The sequence below is a fragment of the Equus asinus genome, chromosome 2 (assembly GCF_041296235.1).
Source record: "Equus asinus isolate D_3611 breed Donkey chromosome 2, EquAss-T2T_v2, whole genome shotgun sequence".
NCBI lineage: Eukaryota > Metazoa > Chordata > Mammalia > Perissodactyla > Equidae > Equus > Equus asinus.
This window is the reverse complement of record NC_091791.1, coordinates 95,732,597-95,756,575: the sequence shown is the minus strand read 5'-3', so window position 1 is coordinate 95,756,575 and position 23,979 is coordinate 95,732,597. Positions and strand designations below refer to the sequence as shown.

Sequence of the window (23,979 nt, the reverse complement as noted above, 5' to 3'; positions counted from 1 at the left end):
CAAGGATCCAAAAAGATAAGCATCCTCAACTTTAGAGCATCTTATCAATCTTATCAGTAGACAAAAAGTATATGTTTCAAATTCAGAATACTTTAATAAAAATAACAGATAATTAATACACCTTGAAATTTTTCAAACATGAAGATAAGAGTATGGATAATATAACACACATTTAGAAACCTAGGATCTAGGTTAATCTTACTTAAAATTTTATATTTGTCTGATACCTTTTAAAAAATATATAAAATGCAGATAGAAATGAGGCCCTTTTGTGCCTTTCCTAATATCATCTTTTTTTCACTCCTTCTATTGCTATAGCAGTAACAAGTAGCGTAAAGTCAGTATTAGTCAATCCCCTTTTATGATGAATATTATGGATTTTCTTACTCCAACTCCATTTCACCATTCTTCTAGTTGAAATCCAACAAAAATTATTCCCTAGACTACCTTGCTTCCTTGATCCTCTATAAGTGTCACCTGTTTGGCCAGTTTGATGTCTGCTCCAGTGAGTAGAGATGTAGAGTGGACCGGAGGTCACTTCTGTCTCTATTTGACAGTTCTCACCACTAGTCAACATTTTAGAAGTAGCACCCTCCACAATTTCTGCAAGAGCCTTCCAGAATCCATTCTCCTCCTTCTTGTAGGGAATGTACCCACATGGATTGTTGCTGAATTATGCTGGAGCAGAGTGTCTTGAGTGGAGGTAGTCAGTCCCTAAGTGCCCAGCACCGAATTCCTTTACTAAAACCCCTCTTGTTTAGTTTCCTTCACTAACCATGATAGAGGAAACAAATGCATGGTTCAATTTTTGGATAAAAATGTATAAATCCACAAAAGTTACTTATTGTTGCTTGAAACACTAATATTTAAAACATATGATATATCATGCATATTATTATGAAGCTGGCACTTATACACAATAATTTTGAATGCTATAGAGACATGTGGAGATATGTAGATGTGGTTCATTTATCTGAGTTGTGGAATTATATTTTATTTTTTTTACCATGATGTGTTTACCAATTCCTATGTGAATGGAAATTTGGGCTGTTCCCACAGACAATACAGCAACATATTTCATGTACATTCTTACGCATGTCTCTAGGTCTCTGAAGGTTATAATAATATGTACATATCCTGTTATTAGTAAAGTGAAATATTTTTAAATGCATATTGTTTTTTAAGCTTATTCTTCTGTTATCTGTCTGTTCATAAACTGACAAGTGGCTTTGCGTGATAAGTGATAATATTGATTTTACATTTGCAGGATGATTTTTGTCATGCTTTAAAAGATTTCCTATAGATTTTATTCTATTCTTTATGTAGATAATCGTATCATCTTCAAATAACTAAAGGATTTTTTAACTTTTCAAATATTATACACCATATTTATTTTGTTTTACTGCACTCTAGTACCTCATTACAATGTTACATAAAAAGATTCAAATTAAATAATTGTCAATTCTGATTTTAATTGGAATTTTGGATTAATTTGGTATTATTAAAAACTTCAAATTGGAGTCAGAAAATTCTTAGAATCATACAACCTAACAAAAGTAAATCAAGAAGGAATAGAAAATCTGAATAGACCAATCACAAGTAGATGGAAACAGTAATAAAAAAACCTCCCATAAAACAAAAGTCCAGGAGCAGACAGCTTCTCTGGGGAATTCTACCAAACACTCAAGAAGATTTAATACCTGTCCTTCACAAAATCTTCCCAAAAATTCAAGAGATGGGAATGCTTCCTAACTCATTCTGAGGTCAATGTTACCCTGATACCAAAAACAACAAGGACAGTACAAAAAGTGAAAATTACAGGCCAATATCACTGATCAACATAGATGCAAAAATCCTCAACACGATATTAGCAAATCAAATAAAACAATACATTAAAAGGATCATACACGATGATTGAGTGGGATTCACTCCAGGGATGTAGGGATGATACAATCTCCACAAACTGATCAATGTAATACAACTATATTAACAAAATGAAGAATAAAAATCACATGATCATCTCAATAGATGCAGAGAAAGCATTTGACAAGATCCAACATCCGTTTATGATAAAAACTCTGAATAAAATGGGTATAGACAGACACTACCTCAATGTAATAAAGCCCCTATTAACAAACACACAGCTAACATCATATGCAATGGTAAAAACCTGAAAGCTCTTCCTCTGAGAATGGGAACAAGACAAGTATTCTCACTCTCATCATTCATTTTCAAGATAGTACTGGAAGTTTTAGCCAGGGAAGCTAGGCAAGAAAAAGAAATAAAAGGGATGCAAATTGTAAAAGAAGAAGTAAAACTATCATTATTTGTGGATGACATGACTCTATATATAGAAAATCCTAAAGAATCCACCAATTAGAATATTAGAAATAATATTAGAAATAATAAATGCAGTACAGTGGCAGGGTAAAAAATCAACATACTAAAATCAATGCCATCTCTAAACACTAAAAACAAACTAGCAGAAAGAGAAATCAAGAATACAAAGCTACTTACAGTAACAACAAAAAGAATAAGTACCTAGGAATAAATTTAACCAAGAAGTGGAAGATCTATACACTGAAACTCTAAGACATTATTGAAAGAAATTGAAAAAGACATAAAGAAATAGAAAGACATTCAATGTTCAAGGATTGGAAGAATAAATGTAGTTAAAATATTCATATTACCTAAAGCAATCAATAGATTCAATACAATCCCAATCAGAATCCCAATAACATTTTTCATGGAAATAAAATAAAAAAATTTGTAAGGAAAAAAAGACTCCAAATAGCCAGTGCAATCCCGAGAAAAAAGAACATCACAATCCCTAAGTTCAAAATATATTACAAGGCTATAGTAATCAAAACAGCATGATACCAGCAGAAAAACAGACACACAGATCAATGGAACAGAATTGAGAGCCCAGAACTGAAACCACATTATCTATGGACAGCTAATCTTTGACAAAGGAGCCAAGAACATACAATGGAGAAAGGAAAGCCTCTTCAATAAATGACATTGGGGAAACTGGACAGCCATGTGAAAAAGAATGAAATTAGACCATTATCTCACATCACACACAAAAATTAACTCACAAAGGATTGAAAGATTTGATTGATTAAGGATTAGCATGTAAGACCTGAAACCATGCAACTCCTAGAAGAAGATGTAGGGAGTACACTCTTTAACATTCATCGTAGAAGCATCTTTTCAAATAACGTCTACTCAGACAAGGAAAACAAAAGAAAAAAATGAACAAATGGGAGTACATCAAACTAAAAGTCCTCTGCACAGCAAAGGAAACGGTCAACAAAATTAAAAGATGATCCACAAACTGGGAGAAAATATTTGTGAATCATGTGTCCAACTAGGGATTTCCAAAATACATAAAGAACTCATACAACTCAACAACAAAAAATGAACAACCCAATCAAAAAATGGGCAGAGGATCTGAAGACATTTTTCCAAAGAAGATAGACTGGTGGCCAACAGGCACATGAAAAGATGTTCATCACTAATTATTAGGAAAATGCAAATCAAAACCACAATGAGATATTGCCTCACACCCATCAGAATGGCTATAATTAATGATAAGAAATAACAAGTCTTGGAGAGGCTGTGGAGAAAAGGGAACCCTCATACACTGCTGGTGGGAATGAAAACTGGTGCAGCCACTATGAAAATAGTTTGATAGTTTTTCTAGTGGCATTCCCCATCGGCTTCCAATGTCAACAACACCAAGTGTTGTGAGGTCTTATCTCAGTTGTCCTCCATCTAAGGCTGGGATGCCCATTGTGGCATGGATCACCCACACAAATCCCCACTCATCCAGGAAAAGCTTTATACCTTCAAGATTGCTCCCAGCCAAGAATTGCCATGGCTAGATGTAGTTTTTCCTCAACAGAAGTATATGTCTGCCTCTTCCAACCCTGTCAGTGTCGTCCCTCATGGTGGGGGTTATTTTTATCCATTTTCCACAGCTGTCTCAGAAGAAATTGCTCCACAGGTAGTGGTAGATTTGTTGTGTCCATGGGATGAGGTGAGTTCAGAATCCTCCTACATGGCCATCTTCCCAGAATTTCTACTAAAATTTTTATTTCAGTTTTCATGTGTTCCTGTCTAGTATATAGATAATACAATTTTTTTATACGTTGAACTATGTGACCTTCCTGGACTCACTAATTAGTACTTGGAGCGTTCTTTTAGACTGGTGGAACTTTATAGAGACCATCATGCTATCTGCAAATGGGGACAATGTTATTTCTTTTCTGATCTATATCCCTTTTATTTATTTATTTATTTATTTTGCCTTTTGTACTGGAAAAATTCTAGAACTGTGGGGAATAAAAATTATGAGAACAGACTCGTTGCCTTGTTCTCATTCCTAGGGAGAAAACATTCCGTCTTGGGGTAAAACAAAATAGATAGAAATATTATATCAGTTTTAAGTTTTTATAAATATTTTTTGGTCAAGTTTTAGAACATTCCTCTTAGCTTCTAATTTTCAGAAGTCTTTTATTATGAATAGGTGTTAAACTTTGTCAAATCCCTTTTCTGCATAACATGATGTGAACATGTAAAGCTTTTTTTTCATTTTAGCCTTTGAAAATGATAGATAACATTATCTGACTTTCAAATATGAACCAGCTTCGCATGCTTAAATAAGGGTTATGGGGTATAATTATTTGTGTATTTCACCGAACTCTATTTGCTAATATTTTGGTAGGAACTTTTGTGTCTAAATTCATGAGGGCTGTAACTTTCTTTCAGTTTCAGCGGTTCTTGCCCCGCTTATTTGTCGCTCTGTTGTTCAGTGCGCACACATGTAAGGCTGTGATGCTTTCTTGGTGCATTGCCCCTTTTATTATTATGTAACATTCGTCTCTGTATCTAGTAAAATTATTTTTGCCCCAAAGTCTACTTTATCCGATATTAATATAGCCACTCAATTTTTTATTAATATTTCATTGTGTATATTTTTCAGATAATTACACTTTCAACCTCTGTATATCATCATTTTTGAGTTGAGTTTATTGTAGATGTATATAGTTGGGTTACTTTTTCTTTTCAAATCCACTCTAACAGGCTGTGTGATTTAATTGTTGTGTTTAAACTATTAACTTCAATGCAATTATTGATAAATTAGGGCTTATGTCTGCCATTTTTGTTTGTTGCCTCTGTTTTTTTCTGCTTTCCTGTAGGTTAAATGAACTTATTTTTGAATTCCACTTTAAATTATCTTTAGTGTGTTTGGGTGTATCTTGTTTTATGGATGTTTAGTGGTTTCTCTAGACATTACATTAGACAAACAAAACTTATCATTGTCTACATGTTAACATTTATAAGTTTGAGTAAAGTGTAGAAAATATACCTCCCTTTAAGTTTCTTTGGCTGTTCTTGTTTATAATGTGTCTTAAGTACGTCCTCTATATACTTTGAGAACCGCATCAGATATGTTATAATTTCTTTTCAACTGTTAAATATAATTTAGAAAACAAGAAATCTTTTCCCCTGATGTTTCAAGTTTCCCTCTTTTGTCGCTTTCTTTCTGTTTTAAGAACTATCTTTAGTTATTTGTTTAGGTAAGCCAGTTGGTGATACATTCTCTTAGTTTTTTTCTTAATTCAAGGAAGTCTTTATTTCCCATTTATTGTTTAAGAATGTGTTCTCTGAATATAAAATTCTAGATTGATAATTCTTTTCTTCCTACACTAAACAACGTTGTGCTACTTCCTTCTGATTTCCATAGTTTATACTAAGAAATTCGCTGTCATTTGATTTTTTTCTCTACATGTAGTGTCTTTTTTGTTTTTACTTTCTTCAAAATTTTTTCTTCATCTTTAGTTTTCAGAAGTTTAATTATGATGTGTTGTACTGTGGATTTCTCTGGGCTTTTCCTGTTTGGTGATTCCTCAGCTTATTGAATCTTTAGTTGTGTTTTTTACCAAATTTGAGAAATTCTCAGCCATTCTTTCTTTGATTACTCTTTTACTGTTTCAGCCTTTTCTATTTGTACCCTGTTTTGGGGAAGACACTAATAACATTAATATTAGATCTTTTGTTATTGTACTGGAGGTTCTTGAGTCCATATTCATTTGTTTTATTTTCTTCTCTTTTTTAGGTTGGGCAATCTCTATTGTTCTATCTTCATTTTCACTGGTTCTTTCCTTTATCCTTTCCATTTTACTACTTAGCCCTTCCAATATTTATTTTTTTAAATATTCGTGCTATATTTTTTCAGTTCTAAAATTTTTATTTGGTTCTTTCTATGCTTTATTTCTTTACTGAGAAATAAAATTGAAATTAAAAATATATCTTGAGAAAAACAAAAATGGAAACACAACATACCAAAATGTGTGGGTTGCAGCAAAAGCTGTAGCAAAAGGAAAGTTTAAAACTTACACCAACATAAAAAAATCCTCAAATAAACAACCTAACATTACACCTCAAGGAACTAGAAAGAGAAGAACAAACTAAGCTCAAAGTTAGCAAAGGGAAAGAAATAACAAAGATTAGAGCAGAAATTAATGAAATAGAAAACAGAAAAATAATCAAAAATATGAAGAAAATTAAGAATAGGTTTTTTGAAGTGATAAACAAGAATGACAAAATGTTAGCTAGATTAATAAAGAAAAAAGAGAGGACACAAATAAATAAATTATAAATTAAGAGGGTACATTACAAATTTTACCACAGAAATAGAAAAGACCATAAGAAACTACTATGAAAAGTTCTATGTCAACAAATTGGGCAACATAGAAGAAATTAATAAATTCCTTAGAAATATAAACCTGTCAAGGATAGAATCATAAAGAAATAGATCTTAGACCAATAATGAGTAAGGAGATAGAAGTTGTGCTCTGTTCAGTAACAGAAGTACCTAGTGAGCGGCTACATGCCCTAGAAAACCCAGGTAACAAAGTGCTTCTGAAATACCCTCGTAGTCCCCAGGAGTGCAGGGGAAAGAGGTTGGGACTGAGAGCTGCATACCTCACCAGGGGACACCACCAAACCAAACGTGGTGTGGGGTCATGGCATTTGGTTTATTCTAAAATGAGAAAAAAGAGTATAGAACTTAAATGAAATCCTGAGCTTTTTAATTTTTTTTAAATTTCTGTATCCAGTTTAGTTGAATTATTCTTAAAAGCATACAACTCTTAAATGAATAATAACATTTATTTATTTTGAAAAGGAAACCCCATTCTATGTCTCCAAAATGTAAGATTCTGGTGATAAATATTTTCATAATTTTAGGGGGAAATATCCATGAAAAATTAAAAGAAAAACATTTTCATATAAATGTAGTAGGATATGGATTTTTTCAGCCTTGATATGTTGTGAGATATCTTTTGTTAATAAATCAAGAGTCAACATGGGAAAGATTTTATTTTTCCAAAAAAAATCATCCAAATTGTATGTAATTACACTCAAAATCCAAAATTTTTTTGGTGAAAATTTTGCAAGCAAATTCTAATAATATATGAAAATGTAATGGGCTAAGAATAAGCAAGACATGCTTTGAGGTGCAAATATTTGGAAGGTAGAACAAACACTCAGTAAGGAAGATCTGGGCATGTGAAGAAAATAGCAAGCCATTGATGGTGAACAGTTAATGACCCATGCATTTATCAAATCACCATGTGTACATCTTAAATATATCCAATTTTTATCTGTCAATTAAACCTCAATAAAGCTGGGGGAAAAGATAAATCTAAGTATGACCAACGACCTAGAACTTACGCTCCTGGGTCACTTTCAACTGAAATTCTTCCATATAGTCTTCAAAAGACACGTTCAAAAACATTCACAGCAACAGCATTTGTAACGATTAAACCCTCCAATATTCACATATGCCCATTAACAAAAATGCATAAGTAATTAGAGGATAGTTACCAAATGGAATACTCAGTAGCAAAGTGAATTAATGAACCTCAAAAGCACACATAACTGGAATGAATTTAACAGACATAAGGTGAAGGAAAAGAAGCCAGACACAAAAATTTAAATGACAAAATGAATGTTATCAGAAGTTGTAAAAGGGGTACTTTGGGGGTGATAGATAATGAAAGGGAACACATGGGTAGCTTGTGAGGTACTAGGCATGTCTACTTCCCAATTCAGTTGCCAGCTGCAGCAGTTTCAATCTGTGAAAATCTATCAAGTGTTTGTATATCATATTTCAATAATAGATTTTTTAAGAAGAGAAAAAAAACCAGTTAATGGTCTGTGAAGTGATAGTAAAAATGATGATGACAATCTCATGGTTACTTGTTTCATTAGTAGGAATATTGACATCTATGAAAGCAGAGAGGAAAGATACAACTGTCTTATGTAAATGATCCCTGATCTCAAACTTTAAGAACAGTGAGAAATATTAATTATCCCATCAAAGAACTTTCCATGAAGAAGGTGGATTATATACTGAAGGTACCGCCAAGTGTATGCCTGCTACAGATGTGACTTTTCAAGAACTGCAGCCAATTTATCATGAGGAGCAAATAAGGTTTTAGGTAGGGAGTTGTGCTCTATGATCCTGCAGATGTAGGAATGAGCCAGCTGAAGGAGATAATTTCTTACAATACTAGAAAAAAGTAACATCACCAATATGTATTTTAGTTAGGTAACTCCAAGAGCAGTTTCAAGCCAGTCTGGATTTAAAGAGAGAGAGAAGAAAAACCAAGATTTGTGTTGGAAGAGTATAGGCAGAGTAACACAGTCGTCTCCAGATTCTCCTAGCTTCATAAAATGAATGAGAATAGCTGGAATGAGGAAGACGCCATTCCAGAACATGTGAAAGACGCAGGACCTTGAGATGCCAAAGAGAGTGAGAAACATTTCTGCATTGTTGCCACTACTTTAAGTCCATTAATGAATTGTAGAGATGACTTTTCTACACAGCTCAGGGTCACATTAAATCACGAAGCCGTGGAGGCACCAGTGCTTGTGCAATACTTTCACAAACCTCATGGTAGGCTCTCTCTCTCTGCTTCCTCTCACTTGTGTCTGTCCAAATAGGGTCATAGGAAGTCTTTGTGGCCTAATTGGGGAATGAAAGCCAAATGGTTTCTACTTTTTCCATCTCTTATGTCTATTTCCCCAGATACTGTACCTAAAACAAACTTTTCAGATATTCTTATATATATCTCACTCACAATGACCCATGTAAATAGATAAATGAGGTGCTGTAGAATTCCTGGTTAGGTGTAAAGTATAGAATTCATTTATTATTATTTTTTTATCTGAACTCTCTTTTGACATGGATAATGGACGAACACTTCAATATCTGTGATAGAACCAAAATGTTCAATTCCCTGCCTGACTTACAGCTGTGGCCAAGACATACTGCCCACAATTTGCATTAGGTCCTCTATTTGCAGGCTTTAATTTGGGAGTGAGTCACTCAAAGAAGCAGGGCAAGTGCACAACCTCTAAGGGAACATGGCTGCAGGAGGAACAAATTCACGAGGATTCTGGAGGAGCCCAGCACGTGGTTCTGAGGCTGGAAATGGCATCCAGAAGGGGAAACAGTGGTATCATCACAGGGTCCATTCTCAGGCTGATATAGAACATTCCTTATGTTTGCACAGTCTTCAGACATGACTCACCTCCATTTCTGCAGATTCTATAGTTCTTTCGATCATTTTTAGTATGTTATCAGCTTAAACTGGATAGAATTTATTATTTATTTCCAGTTAAGAACCTTAGCTGATAGTAATATATTCCAAATCTCATTTAATTCAATTGGAAAATCTTGCTGGAAAATACTCTAGTAAAGAGAAGATAAGGACCTGAAGTAAGAAAGTGATTACAGGGATTGAAGAAGAGAGATCCTAAAAATGTTCAATTAGAAAACACTGTGAAAATGTTGATTGATTGATTGATTGCAACGAAAGAATAAAACATTCATGTCAGCTTGCAACTGTCATATTGGCTCACCATTTTGTGTGAAACGTGTCTTTGTGTCCCCTACAATGTATGAAATGCTTAGTAAGTATTTGGTCACTGATCTTAAGCAGTAATTGTCTTTTATGTCATATTTTTGTCCTTAATAATAATTTTCAAATTTCTCCAAACTTTAGTGTCATATAGTTAAGCGAGATGAAGTAAATCTTTCATCAGCAAGCAACTATTATCTTTTCCCACATTATTACAATTTTATAATTCAGTTCCCTGTGATGAGAAAAATCCACTTAATTTAAATTTGGAGAGTAGCAACTTATAAGCAATTGCCATTCTATAAGTCAAGCTGTTGATAAGTTAGTACTCTAGTAAACACTAAATGCTTAATTAACATGAGTATAAAAATATCCAAATTCATATAACCTCTTCAAATCTCTCCCACTGTTGATGGAACATAAATTGTTGTAATCATTATGTAAAACAGCATGGAGTTTCCTCTAAAAATTAAAAATAGAACTACCATACGATACAGCAATCTCACTTCTGGGTATATGTGCAAAGAAAATAAAATCACTATTTCACAGAGGTATCTGCACTCCCACATTCATTGCAGCATTTTATATAGCAGCCAAGTAGTCAAGGCATGAAAACAACCTAAGTTTCCATCGATGGATGACTGTAGAAGAAAACGTGGTAAATATACACACAATGGAATGTTATCCAGCCTTAGAAAAGAAGGAAATCGTGTCACTGACAACATGGATAAACCTGGAGGACGTTATGCTAAGTGATATTAGCCAGACACAGAAAGACAATTACTGCATGATCTCATTTATATGTGGAATACAAAAAAGTCAGACTCTTAGAAGCAGAGTGTAGAACGGCGTTTTCCAGGAGCTGGGGGAGGGGGAAAATGGGAAAATTTTAGTAAAAAGTTACAAAATTTTGCATATGCAGGAGGTCTAATGTAGAATAGAGAGGCTATAGTTAAGAGAATTGTATTATATACTTGAACTTTGCTAAGAAAGTTGGTCTTACCTGTTCTTACCAAAAAAAAGTAACCATGTGAGATGATGGATATGTTAATTAGCTTAATTGTGGTGATGATTTCAAAATGCATTATTATATCAAATCATCACACCATGCATCTTAAAAATATACAAATTTATTTGTCAATTATGCCTCAATAAAGCTTGAAAAGAGTGTAAATTATTATACAAATGAAAAGTTATTATTTTGTTTCCAATTAGATTAGGTCCATCCTAACCACTTATTGGGAGATAAAAAAGTATTATAGAACTGGTATGTTGAATGGTATAATCAGTTTATGCATTTTTCATTTTCATTTATATGTGTTAATAAAAACTTTTTGCCCCTGAGTTAGTGGAAACTACATTCCCTTTATACTGATGGAAAAAAGGATCACGAAGAAAAAAAACATATTGCCATACGATATACAATTATTATGTGAACCCTCCACTTTTTAAATCTACTAGATTAATTTTAGTTCCTTCACTCTAATCATGGAATATTTTTTTTTCATGAAGGGACATAGATGAATTGATGTGTAACTGAGGCTTGGGGACTGAGTTAGATAGTTGGTTACATTTTCACAGAAAGGATTCTATGATTCATTCTTCTCAGAGCCCCCATCACCTCCTTGTTTCTCAGGCTGTAGATAATAGGGTTGAGCATCGGGGTCAGGATGGTGTAGAAGACAGCCAGAAATTTGTCCTCTGTTGGAGATCGGAGTGACCTCGGGCATAGATAAGTGTAAGCAAAAGGTGCAGAGTAGAAAGTCACCACAGTGAGGTGGGTGCTACAGGTCGAATAAGCCTTCTTCCTCCCTTCTGCTGAGTGCATGCGGTGGACAGCAAGGAGAACCCGGCCATAGGAGTATGCAATGCCAATGAAAGGCAACATGAGGAAGAGGGTGGTGCTCACAAACACTGTGTACTCATAGACCCGGGTGTCTATGCAGGCCAGAATCAGCATGGCTGGGACATCACAGAAGTGATCGATGGCCCTGGAATGGCAGTAAGGGATATGGAGGGCATACGCAGTGTGGGCACAGGAGTTGATAGAACCCATTACCCAAGATCCTGCTATCATGAGCACGCACGCTCTTTTGCTCATATGGATGGGATAGTGGAGAGGAAAGCAGATAGCTACGTAACGGTCATAGGCCATAGAGGCCAATAGTAAGTCTTCTGCCCCTGCTAACGTCAAGAAGAAGAAGCCCACACCCAATGAAGGAGATTTGTTTCCGAGCAAAAAGTTGGAAGCCATTTTGGGGGCAATGGTGGAGATGTAGTTCAGGTCCATGAGGGAGAGCTGACTGAGTAGGAAATACATGGGAGTGTGGAGATGGGTGTCCAGGAGGATGAGGAGGATCATGGACAGGTTGCCAAAGAGAGCCATTAGGAAAATGAGAACAATGAGAATGAAGAGGAGCAGGCCAACTCTTGATGATGGAAACAACCCCAATAAGATGAAATCAGTGGACGTCTGATTGGAATTTTCCATGGGGCACTCATTTAGTTTTTCCTAAAGACAGACACAACATCGTTAGTATAGCACAATAAGCGATTTTTAATCCATTATTTTAGTCACACTGTGATTATTCATTAGACATTACAACTCTTAAATGAAGAATAAAGTTACCTGTTCTGAAAAAAATCCCAGTTTTTGCCTCATAGATAAAATTTTGATGAGGCAACGTCTATGGCCAAAATATGTTCTAGAAATCTGTGAATTTGTAAGAATAATATACATCTCTAATGACTTTGTTAGGATATAAATATTTTATTTCCGTACATAATTTCAGGTATCATCAAAGTCAGTCCTTACACCTGAAATGTATGCACAGAAAGTCAACATAAATGCATAAATTATAGACTCACGTTTGAACACATTTTCATGACTCTTTTGGGATGATTTGTTCTTCTATATTTAAGCCCTAATACCTCTGAAACTGCAGAAGCCCATCAGCTCATATTATAGATCTATATCCCCTTTCTGAGGTGTCCTCAAAAAACTTGCCAAATCAAGCTTTTTAGATGTCAAGTATAATTACGTCCTTCCTCTTTTAAACAATCTGCGATGAATTCTTATTGCCAAGTCCCATTTATGCAAAGTCACTCTCCAGTGCCTCCTCATCCAACTTCCCAATGCTTTAGTTAAAGGTAATCCTTTTCCTGAGAATGTATACAGTGATTTCATTGTGGTTTCCATGACTGCCCAGAGAAGCTCTCCCGAAAGAAGACATTTATTCTGTGCATCTGCTTGTCAGTTTCAAGAAACAACATTATCCGTTGCTTCATGGCACACTTTCTTACTCATTCTTTTTTTTCTTTTTGTTTTCATTTGTTTAAAACTCTTTCCATTTCTAGCTAATTGTGGGTGTATAAGCACGTAAATTTATCACCTCTCTGTTGTAAACCACAACTAACATGGTAACAAAAAATTAATGTTATAATTTAAAGAAAGTGGGGAAGAGATCAAAGAGGGGAATCAGGGATAAAAGAGGAATTTTGAGAAGCAGTGAGTCACTTAAATGGAGAAGGGAAACGACATCCTGAGAACCTCCTTAGTGGGGCTGAGTAGGGGAATCTCCCGAAGAGGGAGCACTGTCAGCGAGCAAGCTTAGCGTGTTATGCCCAAAGAGGCTTGAAGTATTTCAGTCTTGTAATATTGCTCTAAGACGAATGGTCATCAGACTTTTGGAGAAGTCTCAAATGAAAGAGGGACGTACATACACACACATACATACACCACACACACTGAGTTAAAAATGATTGGGAAAAGTACAAGAAAACTTTATTAAAAAATTATATCCAAGGGCCGGCCCAGTGGCACAGCAGTTAAGTTTGCATTTTCCACTTCTCCGTGGCCCGGGGTTTGCCGGTTCAGATCCTGGGTCCGGACATAGCACCATTTGGCATGCCATGCTGTGATAGGCGTCCCACGTATAAAGTAGAGAAAGATGGGCATGGATGTTAGCTCAGGGCCAGTCTTCCCCAGCAAAAAGAGGAGGATTGACAGCAGTTAGCTCAGGGCTAATCTTTGTCACAAAAAAAAAAATATTCAGAGAAATATGAGAAGTTGTTAAAACCTCAGTACAAATACCATGTGTAATATAAAAGAAACCACCACATTCCGCTTTGGTGGCCTGGGGTTCACCAGTTTGGATCCCTATTGTGGACCTGCTCATTGCTTGTCAGGCCATGCTGTGGCAGGCATCCCACATATAAAGTAGAGATGGGCACTGATGTTAGCTCAGGGCCAGTCTTCCTCAGCAAAAAGAAGGCAGATGTTAGTTCAAGGCTAATCTTCCTCAAAAAAATAAGTAAATAAAAAGAAAGTGCCAGATAAGAATAAAGGACTTCTGGAAATTAGGAATATAGTAATTAATATAATAGATTAAATGAAAGCTTAAAAAGATAAATTGGAGAAAATGGACCAGAAAGAAAACAACAATCAAACAAAAGTTTGAGATTCAGAAAAGATAGAATTAGATAACTGATGCAAGTTGACCCAACATATAGGCATTTCTAAAAGTGCATATGAGACAATTACAGAGTAAATATCGTGAAAAAACGTTTTCTTAGAACTATTCTATATAAGCTACAATATTCAAATAGCTGACAAAGAACACAGAAATGTAGATGAGAAATAACGTATTAAAGGATCTTTTGGTAAATTCTAAATATTTTCTTGAAAACAATTTCCTGACAGTTCTCAATATCACCTATAAAGATAAAATCCTAAACTGTTCTTGAGAGACATAATAGTAATGTAATCAGAAGAAACATGCAGTAACAGCCAAGAACATAGTATCAGGATTTGTAATAATGGTAGATTTTTTTTTTAAGATTTTATTTTTTACTTTTTCTCCCCAAAGCCCCCCAGTACATAGTTGTATATTCTTTGTTGTGGGTCCTTCTAGTTGTGGCATGTGGGACGCTGCCTCAACGTGGTTTAATGAGCAGTGCCATGTCCGTGCCCAGGATTCGAACCAACGAAACACTGGGCCGCCTGCAGCGGAGCGTGCGAACTTAACCACTCGGCCACGGGGCCAGCCCCAATAATGGTAGATTTTTTTATGTTCAATCAATAAGTTCTAGAAAATGCCAGCAAGCCACGTCCCCAGACATAGAGTGGGAGGTAACTATGTTGAGAGCTTGGGAAGAGGGGAACAGGATGAAGACGGTGATGTAGGAGGGGGCAGCCCCTCTTCTATGGTGGCCTGAGTCACAAATCGTGGTCTAGTAATTGGGATTTGGGAATCAAGCTTTAGAAGGTAAGCGTATTGTTTAAAATATCAGGGAAACATAGGGAAAAATTGTAAAATAATTTGAAGTATTTGCCTGTGTCAGGAGGAGTGGATTATGAGACCAACATTTTACCCTGTGGGTTGTTAATGCCATTATTTAAATAAAATATTAAAGTGATGTAAAATTATTTCACAGTTAACAATTTGCATGCACTCAAATTATTGCATATATGAATCTCCAAATAAATTGTAAGAAACTTACAGCCGGGTCTTGGGGACACTTGTGGAACAATTGATTTTTAATTGTTGTCTGGCTGTTGACAACTTGCTGAGGAAAAATGAGGACAGCAATTTTTTTAAAATAAATTGGCATTTGGATTCAACATGAGACCAGCATACTAGACTAATACAGGATATAATTTACATTGTTTCAATTATTTGCAAGATTTAAAATGTAATTATTTGTAATTACCAGTGAAATTAACATTGAGAGTACTCCCATCACTTATATTTTATATAGGGCCGAGTCAGACGAAGATTCCATGAGGTAGTTAACATTATCCATTTAATCTTGAGGATAAAGCGCACAGAACAGAAATAATGAATGGCAAATCAGATGTGTTCTTCGATGCCATGCCACGTGACTGTCAACACAGCATCATTTTGACCTTCTATGTTCCTCTGTCCTTATGAGCTAATAACCTGTCCTATAACATCATTTAAAGAAGTATTCGGTCTGAAAGGGAAGCAGCCTCAGCTACTGAATATGTTTCAAGGTCTAAAGTAAAGAGATCATTTTTCCTTCTGTAAAAATAAATTAGATTATTTTCCCTTTTATTTTGCTTTTGTCTAATGAAATAGCAATAACTAATTCATTTACAGATCATTTATAAAGATTTTTCACCTGTCTTGATTTTTTTAAATTCCACTAAAACTTATGCATTCCTTGTGAATTGGAGAAACAAGCATTGAGCCCAGACGAGGTCCATATGTGGAAGAGAGACAGAAATATCAACTCTTATTGAACACCTCTACTGGGTGAAAGCTGACATGTCACAATTCTTGAGACTACTAGCTCTTGAGGTTCGTATAATCACTGACACTTTATAGACGATGATAAAAGATTCAGAGATTTTAAGTTACTTCCCCTGGTTCTCCTGCTAGTTTAAATGCTAGTTGGACAGATGTAGATATTTGCATATTAACATTTTATTTAAAGAGATATCCTGTCTACCCTTCAAAAATGTTGAGGCAATTCTAAAATGAGTGGTTATCTTTTTAACTGCTCAAAACTAAATAATTAAAATAAGAAAAATTAATGCTATTAAAATGGAAATTCACTGTAGATGAAGGAGGATTGAGAATGTGTATGAAAAATTCCTTTATGCCCAAATAAATTGGTTTAGTGTTTAAATTTTGCTCATTTCAAGAACTTCCTCTGTTCTCTCTTTTTGCTGTGGTCACCGTATTCTCCTTGTTACCTACAACAATCCAATTCTAGCGAGAAGGCACATGTCATTCTCAGAGCTTCTAAATGAACTCACACTCATGTCCAGCTTCCAATCCCAAAGGATCTCTCCCTGGAAGACTTTGATTACAAAGAAACGCCCATATCATCTCCTCTGTAAATCAGGTTGAAAATGTATATATTCAGGATACATTCGGTTCACTCCCGCATCATGAGGAAGACCCTCCAACTGCTGCCAGAGTTTCAAAGTGAATTGCAAATTCCGATCACGTAAATTCAATAGACATTATTTTCCTTGCATAGATGTCTTTTTCCTATGCGTCTATTCAGTTGAAAATAAAAACTGAAAAAAAATGCCTCACTTTAGTGATCACATATTTACAGAAGAAATAGATTGTTCAAATATAGTCTCATTATTATAAGGATGAAAAACTGATTCCTATAGATTTGGACTGAATTATTTAAGACTATACTATAAGTGATATGGAGTGATATAGCATACATAAGACCATATCATAAGATCACTACAAGAGAGCTGGTGGTGGATCTGATGGTGTGACCTCTAGAAACTAGACAATGCAGAGTTTTTCTCTGAAGTGGAGATCTTTTTCTATACCATCTTGCTTTTGATCAGAATTAATTTCAAAGAAAGATCTTTCTGGTCATTAAAAAGTCTGGTCACATTTGTTCTGATTATTTGGATAATGAGGCAAAAATGTGGATTTACCAAAGAAGGCTTAAGTTGGCTTTGCTGGGACTTTTATAAGGAATCACTGACTGGACTTTCAAAAGCATTTAATTGTGAGAAAAACCTCTCCATCAGGTTTTACACATATTTGAGTCACTTCCTCTCTTCTCAAGATCTCTGAAATAGTCTAAAGTGTGGAACTTTCCCCAAAGGGAACTTCCTTATTCACCTGTAAGTGAGGAATTCTATAAAATAGGTACCACATCAGTTTCTGAGGAGAACTTTGAACCCATTGGCTCCACAAAATCTACCTTCATTCTTTAAAAGTTTTGGTCATATTTGTATCTGCATATCCATAGATAATACTCATTTTGCATTGTCATCAGTTATCTAGAATTTACAGCATTGCAAAATGACTTTCGGAGATTCTGAATCAGATAACCCAGAAGAATGTCCTCTGGGGTCTAGACAAGCTTAGTTCTCCACAGTATCATTTTCTGGAATCCTATATGAGATTCCACAACCCTTCAAGGGTTTCCACAATAGATTCTACTAAGAAGGGACAGAAATTATATAATTTATATTACTTTAGTTACTTGGGAATTAATATTCTTATTGATTATTTAAGCAATGTGTATTTTAATTGTTTAGAAGGATATAGAGCTTGAGAACCATAATTATTTTAGTTATAAAGAGATCTGGAAAGCAGTATTTGTACACGCACATGTAGGGGAGGAAGACATTTCCTCTTCCCAAATGGGGGTTCGTCTGGCCGGAGAACGAATTAAATTCACATGAGACAGAATAGCAAGAGAAAATTAAACAAAGCTTTATGAGGAACCATGGCCCGGGGCCTTTCTTCCCGAAGGAAGAAAGGGCACCGAAGAAGTGGGGTGCACAGAGTGGTTATATACCCCCAAACAGGGTGTTTCACATGTGATTGAAATGTCCCTCCCACAATAGTCACGAGGCCGCTCTGTCAGCACAGAACTTGATGGAAACGACAGATAGGTCTGCTGTCCCAGTGAACGCTGCGGGGTGGCAGGTGTGTTGCCTCGGGCTGGGGGGGGGGGGGTCACAGATGAGCACCGCAATTGGTTCCCAGCCTAAAGAAAGATGCTTAATCTTTAAGGAGATGCCAACGTTGGGAGAGGGAGGGAAGTCAGTCACAGGAGGTTACCAGAGAAGCACAATAAAATGCAGATTTTATGTCCTTGCCTTTGGTATTGATTAAGAGTTTTTAGAGAGAGAAAGTCATCTCCTTTCTTCTTCCTGGTACAGAGAGGGAGGCACCTTTTACAGATAGAGATTTACCTTACAAATGTAAATGTGTCCTAAGGAAGGGCAAGTTCCATTCCTCAGAGCCTCCTTCCCTGTCCCAGTTTATCAAAAGCAATCAGCCTCAAATAATCCTGATGCCAAAGAGACATATCTTGGGGTGGCCAATTCCAGGTCCCCACAGTCCCGCCTTTGAAACTTTTTAAAGTTTCACAGTCCAGAAGCTGAGTGGTAGATTGTTTCATCTCACTGAACACATTTCTTAGTCCTGTTAATAGATCAGTCCAGTTAAAGTCATTTTAGAAGGCAGCGATGCAGGTGTGCTCCCAAAGTAAGGCCTATATTTTGGAAGCAAGCAATCAGGTATTTAATAAGTATTTCTATGGAAATAAAAGAAAAACAAGGTTAATGGTTGGAGCAAATTATAAACTAGTTCCTGAGTCCGGGAGACAGCCAGTCAAGATGACTTCTAGGTGTCAGAGTGAAGCATCTTTAGCAGCTTGAAACGTCTCTGATGATGTCATCGGGCATTCAGGTATCTTTCTGAGTGGCTTACAGCTTACGAAGCAACAGACAGGAATGTCTCTAGTTTCTATCAAGTTGTCCAGCTTTAGTTTGCAAGGCTTCAGGAAAAAGAGCAGGTTCAATTTTCAATGATTCCAAATGAAAATGAGGTAAAAAAAAATTGAAAACATTAGTTTGGAGATTTGTAACCAGATATTTCAGCAGAAGAATTCAGGATCAAGTCCAGTTCACAGGTAGAAAAAGCCTCAAAGACAATTAACAGAACTAGGATCTAATATCCACAAATGCGTATTATAGTTTTTCACTGAAACATAGTTCTTCTCTCTAAAATCACCCTCATTTTTACCAAAGATAGACAAATTAAGACTAATTGGTTTGCAAAATAAGTTTAGTTTCAATAAAACTTGGTCCAATTATTTACATAAGTGCAGCAAGAATAGCAATTGATCATATAGGCTCTTAAATCTGCTTTGCTGGAATTTTTTTATGAGGAATCTCAGATTGAACCTTAAAGACTTCTTGAGGCCAGGAAAGCCAAGCCAAGGATTTGTCATCAGATTTTGCCTGCAGTACCTACAGATTTGGGTGGATTCCTCTCTTCTCGAGGTCCCCCAAAATATTATGAGGTTCCATGCACCTGCCAGATAAGCAAGCTTCCTTACTTACCAGGTAAGATTGCCAGAATCTCTATACACAAGGTACCAGGCCCATATTTCCAAGTGGCTTATTTCACAAAGTCAACCTTATTCCTCAAAGGCAGTATTGTCATATCCAAGTCTGTATGTTCCTCTCAAATATGACATTCCAGTCAAAGCTTTGGCAAGATAACCAATGTTTCCAATTGTGTCCTGCTATAAGGAGAACAGATTCCTATTGAACTTATGCAAATAACTGTATTGCCATGAAATAACCATACTCACAAAGAGTTTCCAAATTCTGGAGTGATCAGGTAGGGAGAAAAAGATAAATGTTTCAGTTTTGCTCACAAAGGTATAATTTCACCAAATTGCTAAGTCATATTTAGCACAAGAGAAAAGAGAAAAAGATTTTCTTGAATCTGAGAAAACAAAACAACACATCAAAAAGAATATTTCAAACAAAAGTCGTAAAAAAAAAAAATTTATCATCATCCCCAGTTCATTCAGTCCTGTATAACCGGTTCTTGATCTTAATCTTCTGTTAGCAGTTTTATGGGGTCATCAGTTTCTCCATTAGATTTCTGTAATTTCTTACCCAGAGTTCAGTTCTATGATCTGAAAGTTTGTCAGAAACCTGTGTTCCAGAGTAAGTGTCAGAGTCCTTTCCATGAATCCCTCTGAAGATGAGACATATTTGCAAAAGCAAAAAGCATCAGAGTAAAACACCTGACCGTAAACAACAAAAGACTTAAAAATGACAATTGACAGAGAAACTTGGTTATTTCTGCGATATACAACACCTTAAAATAATATTTAGAATTATGGCTGATAGCCAGGACAGATCAGAATTTTAGGAATGTTATATAATTTCAGAACATTTATATCAGTAACATTTACCCACATAATACCAACTAAGAAAGATTATCATCACTTATCTGACAATGCTTCCAATGTAATTTAACAGACCAATAAGCCTAATAAGTTTAGAATCTTCCATCTTATAGGAAGAGAGAGCAAATTTCTCTGTGAAGTCCCAGTGGCCCTCTGAAAATCCCCAGAGAAATCCTCTTCCTTCATCCAGGTCAAAAGAAAGCCTTTATTCAGGACTTGAATATTTTTGAGGGAGAAGTTTGTCAAATATATCAAAAGGTTTTTAAAATACTTGTTCAAATAGGAAACAAAACTCACTGTGAAACAATGCTTAGGTATCTATTCAAAATGACAACAAATAGTCAAGGGTAAATAGCTGAAATAGTCAAAATCTTAAGAGACCTCTTTCTGAAGATGTGAAATCAGTTTAACAAAACAGATTTTCTGTCTTTTAGGTAGACTTAGAGCAGGCCGAAAAGTTCAAGAAAATTATCCTTTTGAGAGAGAAAGCCAAATTCTAATTTCTGCACCAGTTTACTTTTTCATATTAAAACCCATTTACTTAGATTCGTTTCAATCTTAACCAACTTGACCAGGTACAAAACTCTTTTCAGAATTTCTATAACTTTCTTTTACATTCAGAATTCGTTCCATGCTTTCTTTCTTTTTCTAGTACTTTAGCACAAGTTTATCTTTCTTAACCAATCAAACAAAATATTTCCATTCTTTCTACCGTCTTTACTGAAAACATATATTTTACTTTCCTTGAATACAGAAACATTTTCCGTATTAATTTCCAGTAGCTTTAATTACATGTTAATTAGAACTTTTAACCCTTAACAGACCCTAGTGAAAAACTAAAAACTAAGCAATTATGAACTGTCTTTTATATCAACATTCTAAACACTTTTCATAATTTCTAGAAACATGCCACTTTACAATAAAACACAAGGCATACTTTCCAATAGACCCAAACACTTTTAGCCTCTTTGCAATAAGAAGCCAAAAGTAGATAAACTTACATTTAATAATTAATGTCTAATATCTTATTTGGAAATGATCTAGTTACTCACTGAATTTTATCATTCATTTAAATTAACCTAGCAAAACTTCAAAGTTTCAAGTTACCAAAAAGATTTTGAAAGTTATTTTAAATACACACACCATAAACTATAATTATTGCTAAAAAATGTTATCTATAAACTCTTATTTCATTTATATCTAAATCACTTGTTCCCAATAATGATGTTTAGATTACCCACAAAAACTTTGAGACATTAGACAATTTTAGCTAGCATTTAAAGTTATTATGGTGACAAATTTCTAACAGACAACATGAACTTATTTGACTAGTAAACCCAGACTGCATGTTTGCATCATATGCAGTGTTAACTCTGGAGGACAAGTCCAAACATTTTAATCAAACCAACAAACTTAAACTTTCATTAACCAAAGATTAATCTATGTCATGTTAACTTGAAAGACATTGGGTTAATTTCTATTGCATTTAGAATTTATGTAAGCTCTTACTTTAATCCAATTAAACAGAGCTCTTAGTTTTGGCCATATCACCCGGGGGTAAAAATATCACACACATATAGACACACAGACACAGAGCCTTCACACCTATTGTTTTAAAAATCATTCCATGAATCAGGTACAATACAAAGCTCCCTAGTTATGAATCCGAATTTTGTTCTGAGCCTTTTTACTAATATTTGTGGAGAAGACACTCAAGATGCTAGATTTTTTTCTCAGCAAGGGCACGCTATGACCTTTCCCCTCTTTTTTTTTTTTTTTCCTTCAGTCTTAGGAATTAGTGATGGGCTAGATGGTAGTTCCTGGAAGGGGGAGATGATAATCCTTTTTGAGATAAAGGAACTGGGTGGAATCTGAACTGCCTCTAGAGCTGTATTTCCAGTCTTGCAAGGATTTTCCAAGGACAGTTGGAAGTTACTGGGTTTAACTTAATGACATTCTAGATTGACCTACCTGTCCAACTACATCACAAAGGCACAGAGAAACTCCTCAAGTTTTCTCCAAGCTGGAATTTCTGGGGCATAACCCATCCAACTGAAAGCGTTTCCAACTAGTTAAAAAGCACACAGGGGGTGAGTCTCTAGGTTGAGGCATTCCTCATGGCCATAAAGCTGGTGTCTGACTGACAGCGGCCAGAGAAAGGGTGCCAAGGCACCTGAGTGCAGACATCAACATAGTTATAAGATCTAGTCAAATCCCACTTAGCCCAGGGCACTTAGTCCCTGAGCCAGCACAGGTGAGCCAGGCAGGGAAGCAGGAGGCAAAGGCCTGGAGAGCAAAGGAAAAGAGATCAGGCCTCACCCTCATGGCCTCTTTCCCAAAGGTTATCTAGATAAAGGTCACACAGCAGTTCCCATGCTGGGGCACACAACACCATCAGGACAGTTCACAGAATAAATCACAGGTCTCCTATCTTCATAACCAACTCAGTAGGCCACCTAAAATGCTTAATGAGTCAATCGCCAAGAGAGGGCTCCCCACGTGGTTGCCGGGGTGATCAGGCCTGGAAACCAGAGTGGGGGCTCCCAGAGGTGGAGCCTTTGACACTTTAAAGATTTCCTTGTTTCTCTATTGCAAAGCTCAAAAGGAGCCCAAAAATGGTCACTGTCACTTTAAGAGAGAGGAAAGAAAAGGTTCCATTACCTTCAAAATCTCCTAAACCTAGGGCAGCGTCCTACTTGTTCTGCCTGTGGGGTTCCTATAGCAAGGGGCAATGAGGGGGTCCCTCTGCCTTGCATACCTGTACACCTTCCCTATTATGCCTGGCAGTCCTAAGTGCCAGGTGAATTGTCCCAAAGATAAAAGAACAGAGAAAGAACAGTGAAGAATTTTTCCCCCGGTCTGGGGGACATTCTACCCAATTGCGTCCTGGAGCCATTCTCCCAAGAAGGGGTTCCCATACTCAACCAAAGGTTAGAGTTTGGTACTTGCCTTGAACTGGAGTCCCGATTGGGACTTTCCCGCAGTTCAGAGAGTGGTCAGGTGCCAGAGGAAGGGATCCCAATCCAGCCTTAGGAAAAGAAATCTTCCACGGGAGTCTTGGAGATTGGCGGCCGTCCTAATGACTTAAGTGGCCGACCCGTGCCCATGGAAAATTTGTCTATTAGAGATAGAGTCAGGAAGGAATGGATTAATTCATTTTCCATCACCCTCAGGCTTAAGGTACTGATTCTCTTCAGGCTGAATGCCACAATTTGCCCCATAGAGTAGCCATGGGCAGCAAACGTGGATTCATACAGCTGTCCGAGAAAGTTCCCAATGGAGCAGTGAATTTAGATCCATCCTTGAAAAAGAG

General features: G+C 36.0%; 1 protein-coding gene across 1 annotated transcript; it reads right to left on the bottom strand.

Annotated features, from left to right (window-relative positions):
- Nucleotides 1–11,505: 11,505 nt before the first annotated feature.
- LOC106839413 (olfactory receptor 2L5-like) lies at nt 11,506–12,324 on the bottom strand. The gene has a single exon (XM_014854127.2). The coding sequence runs from the start codon at nt 12,322–12,324 to the stop codon at nt 11,506–11,508; it is 819 nt and encodes a 272-aa protein (XP_014709613.2).
- Nucleotides 12,325–23,979: the final 11,655 nt, after the last annotated feature.

What these genes read in the sequence shown, in the direction of transcription:
- LOC106839413 (XM_014854127.2), bottom strand. Translation starts at nt 12,324, where the DNA reads ATGGCTCTCTTTGGCAACCTGTCCATGATCCTCCTCATCCTCCTGGAC.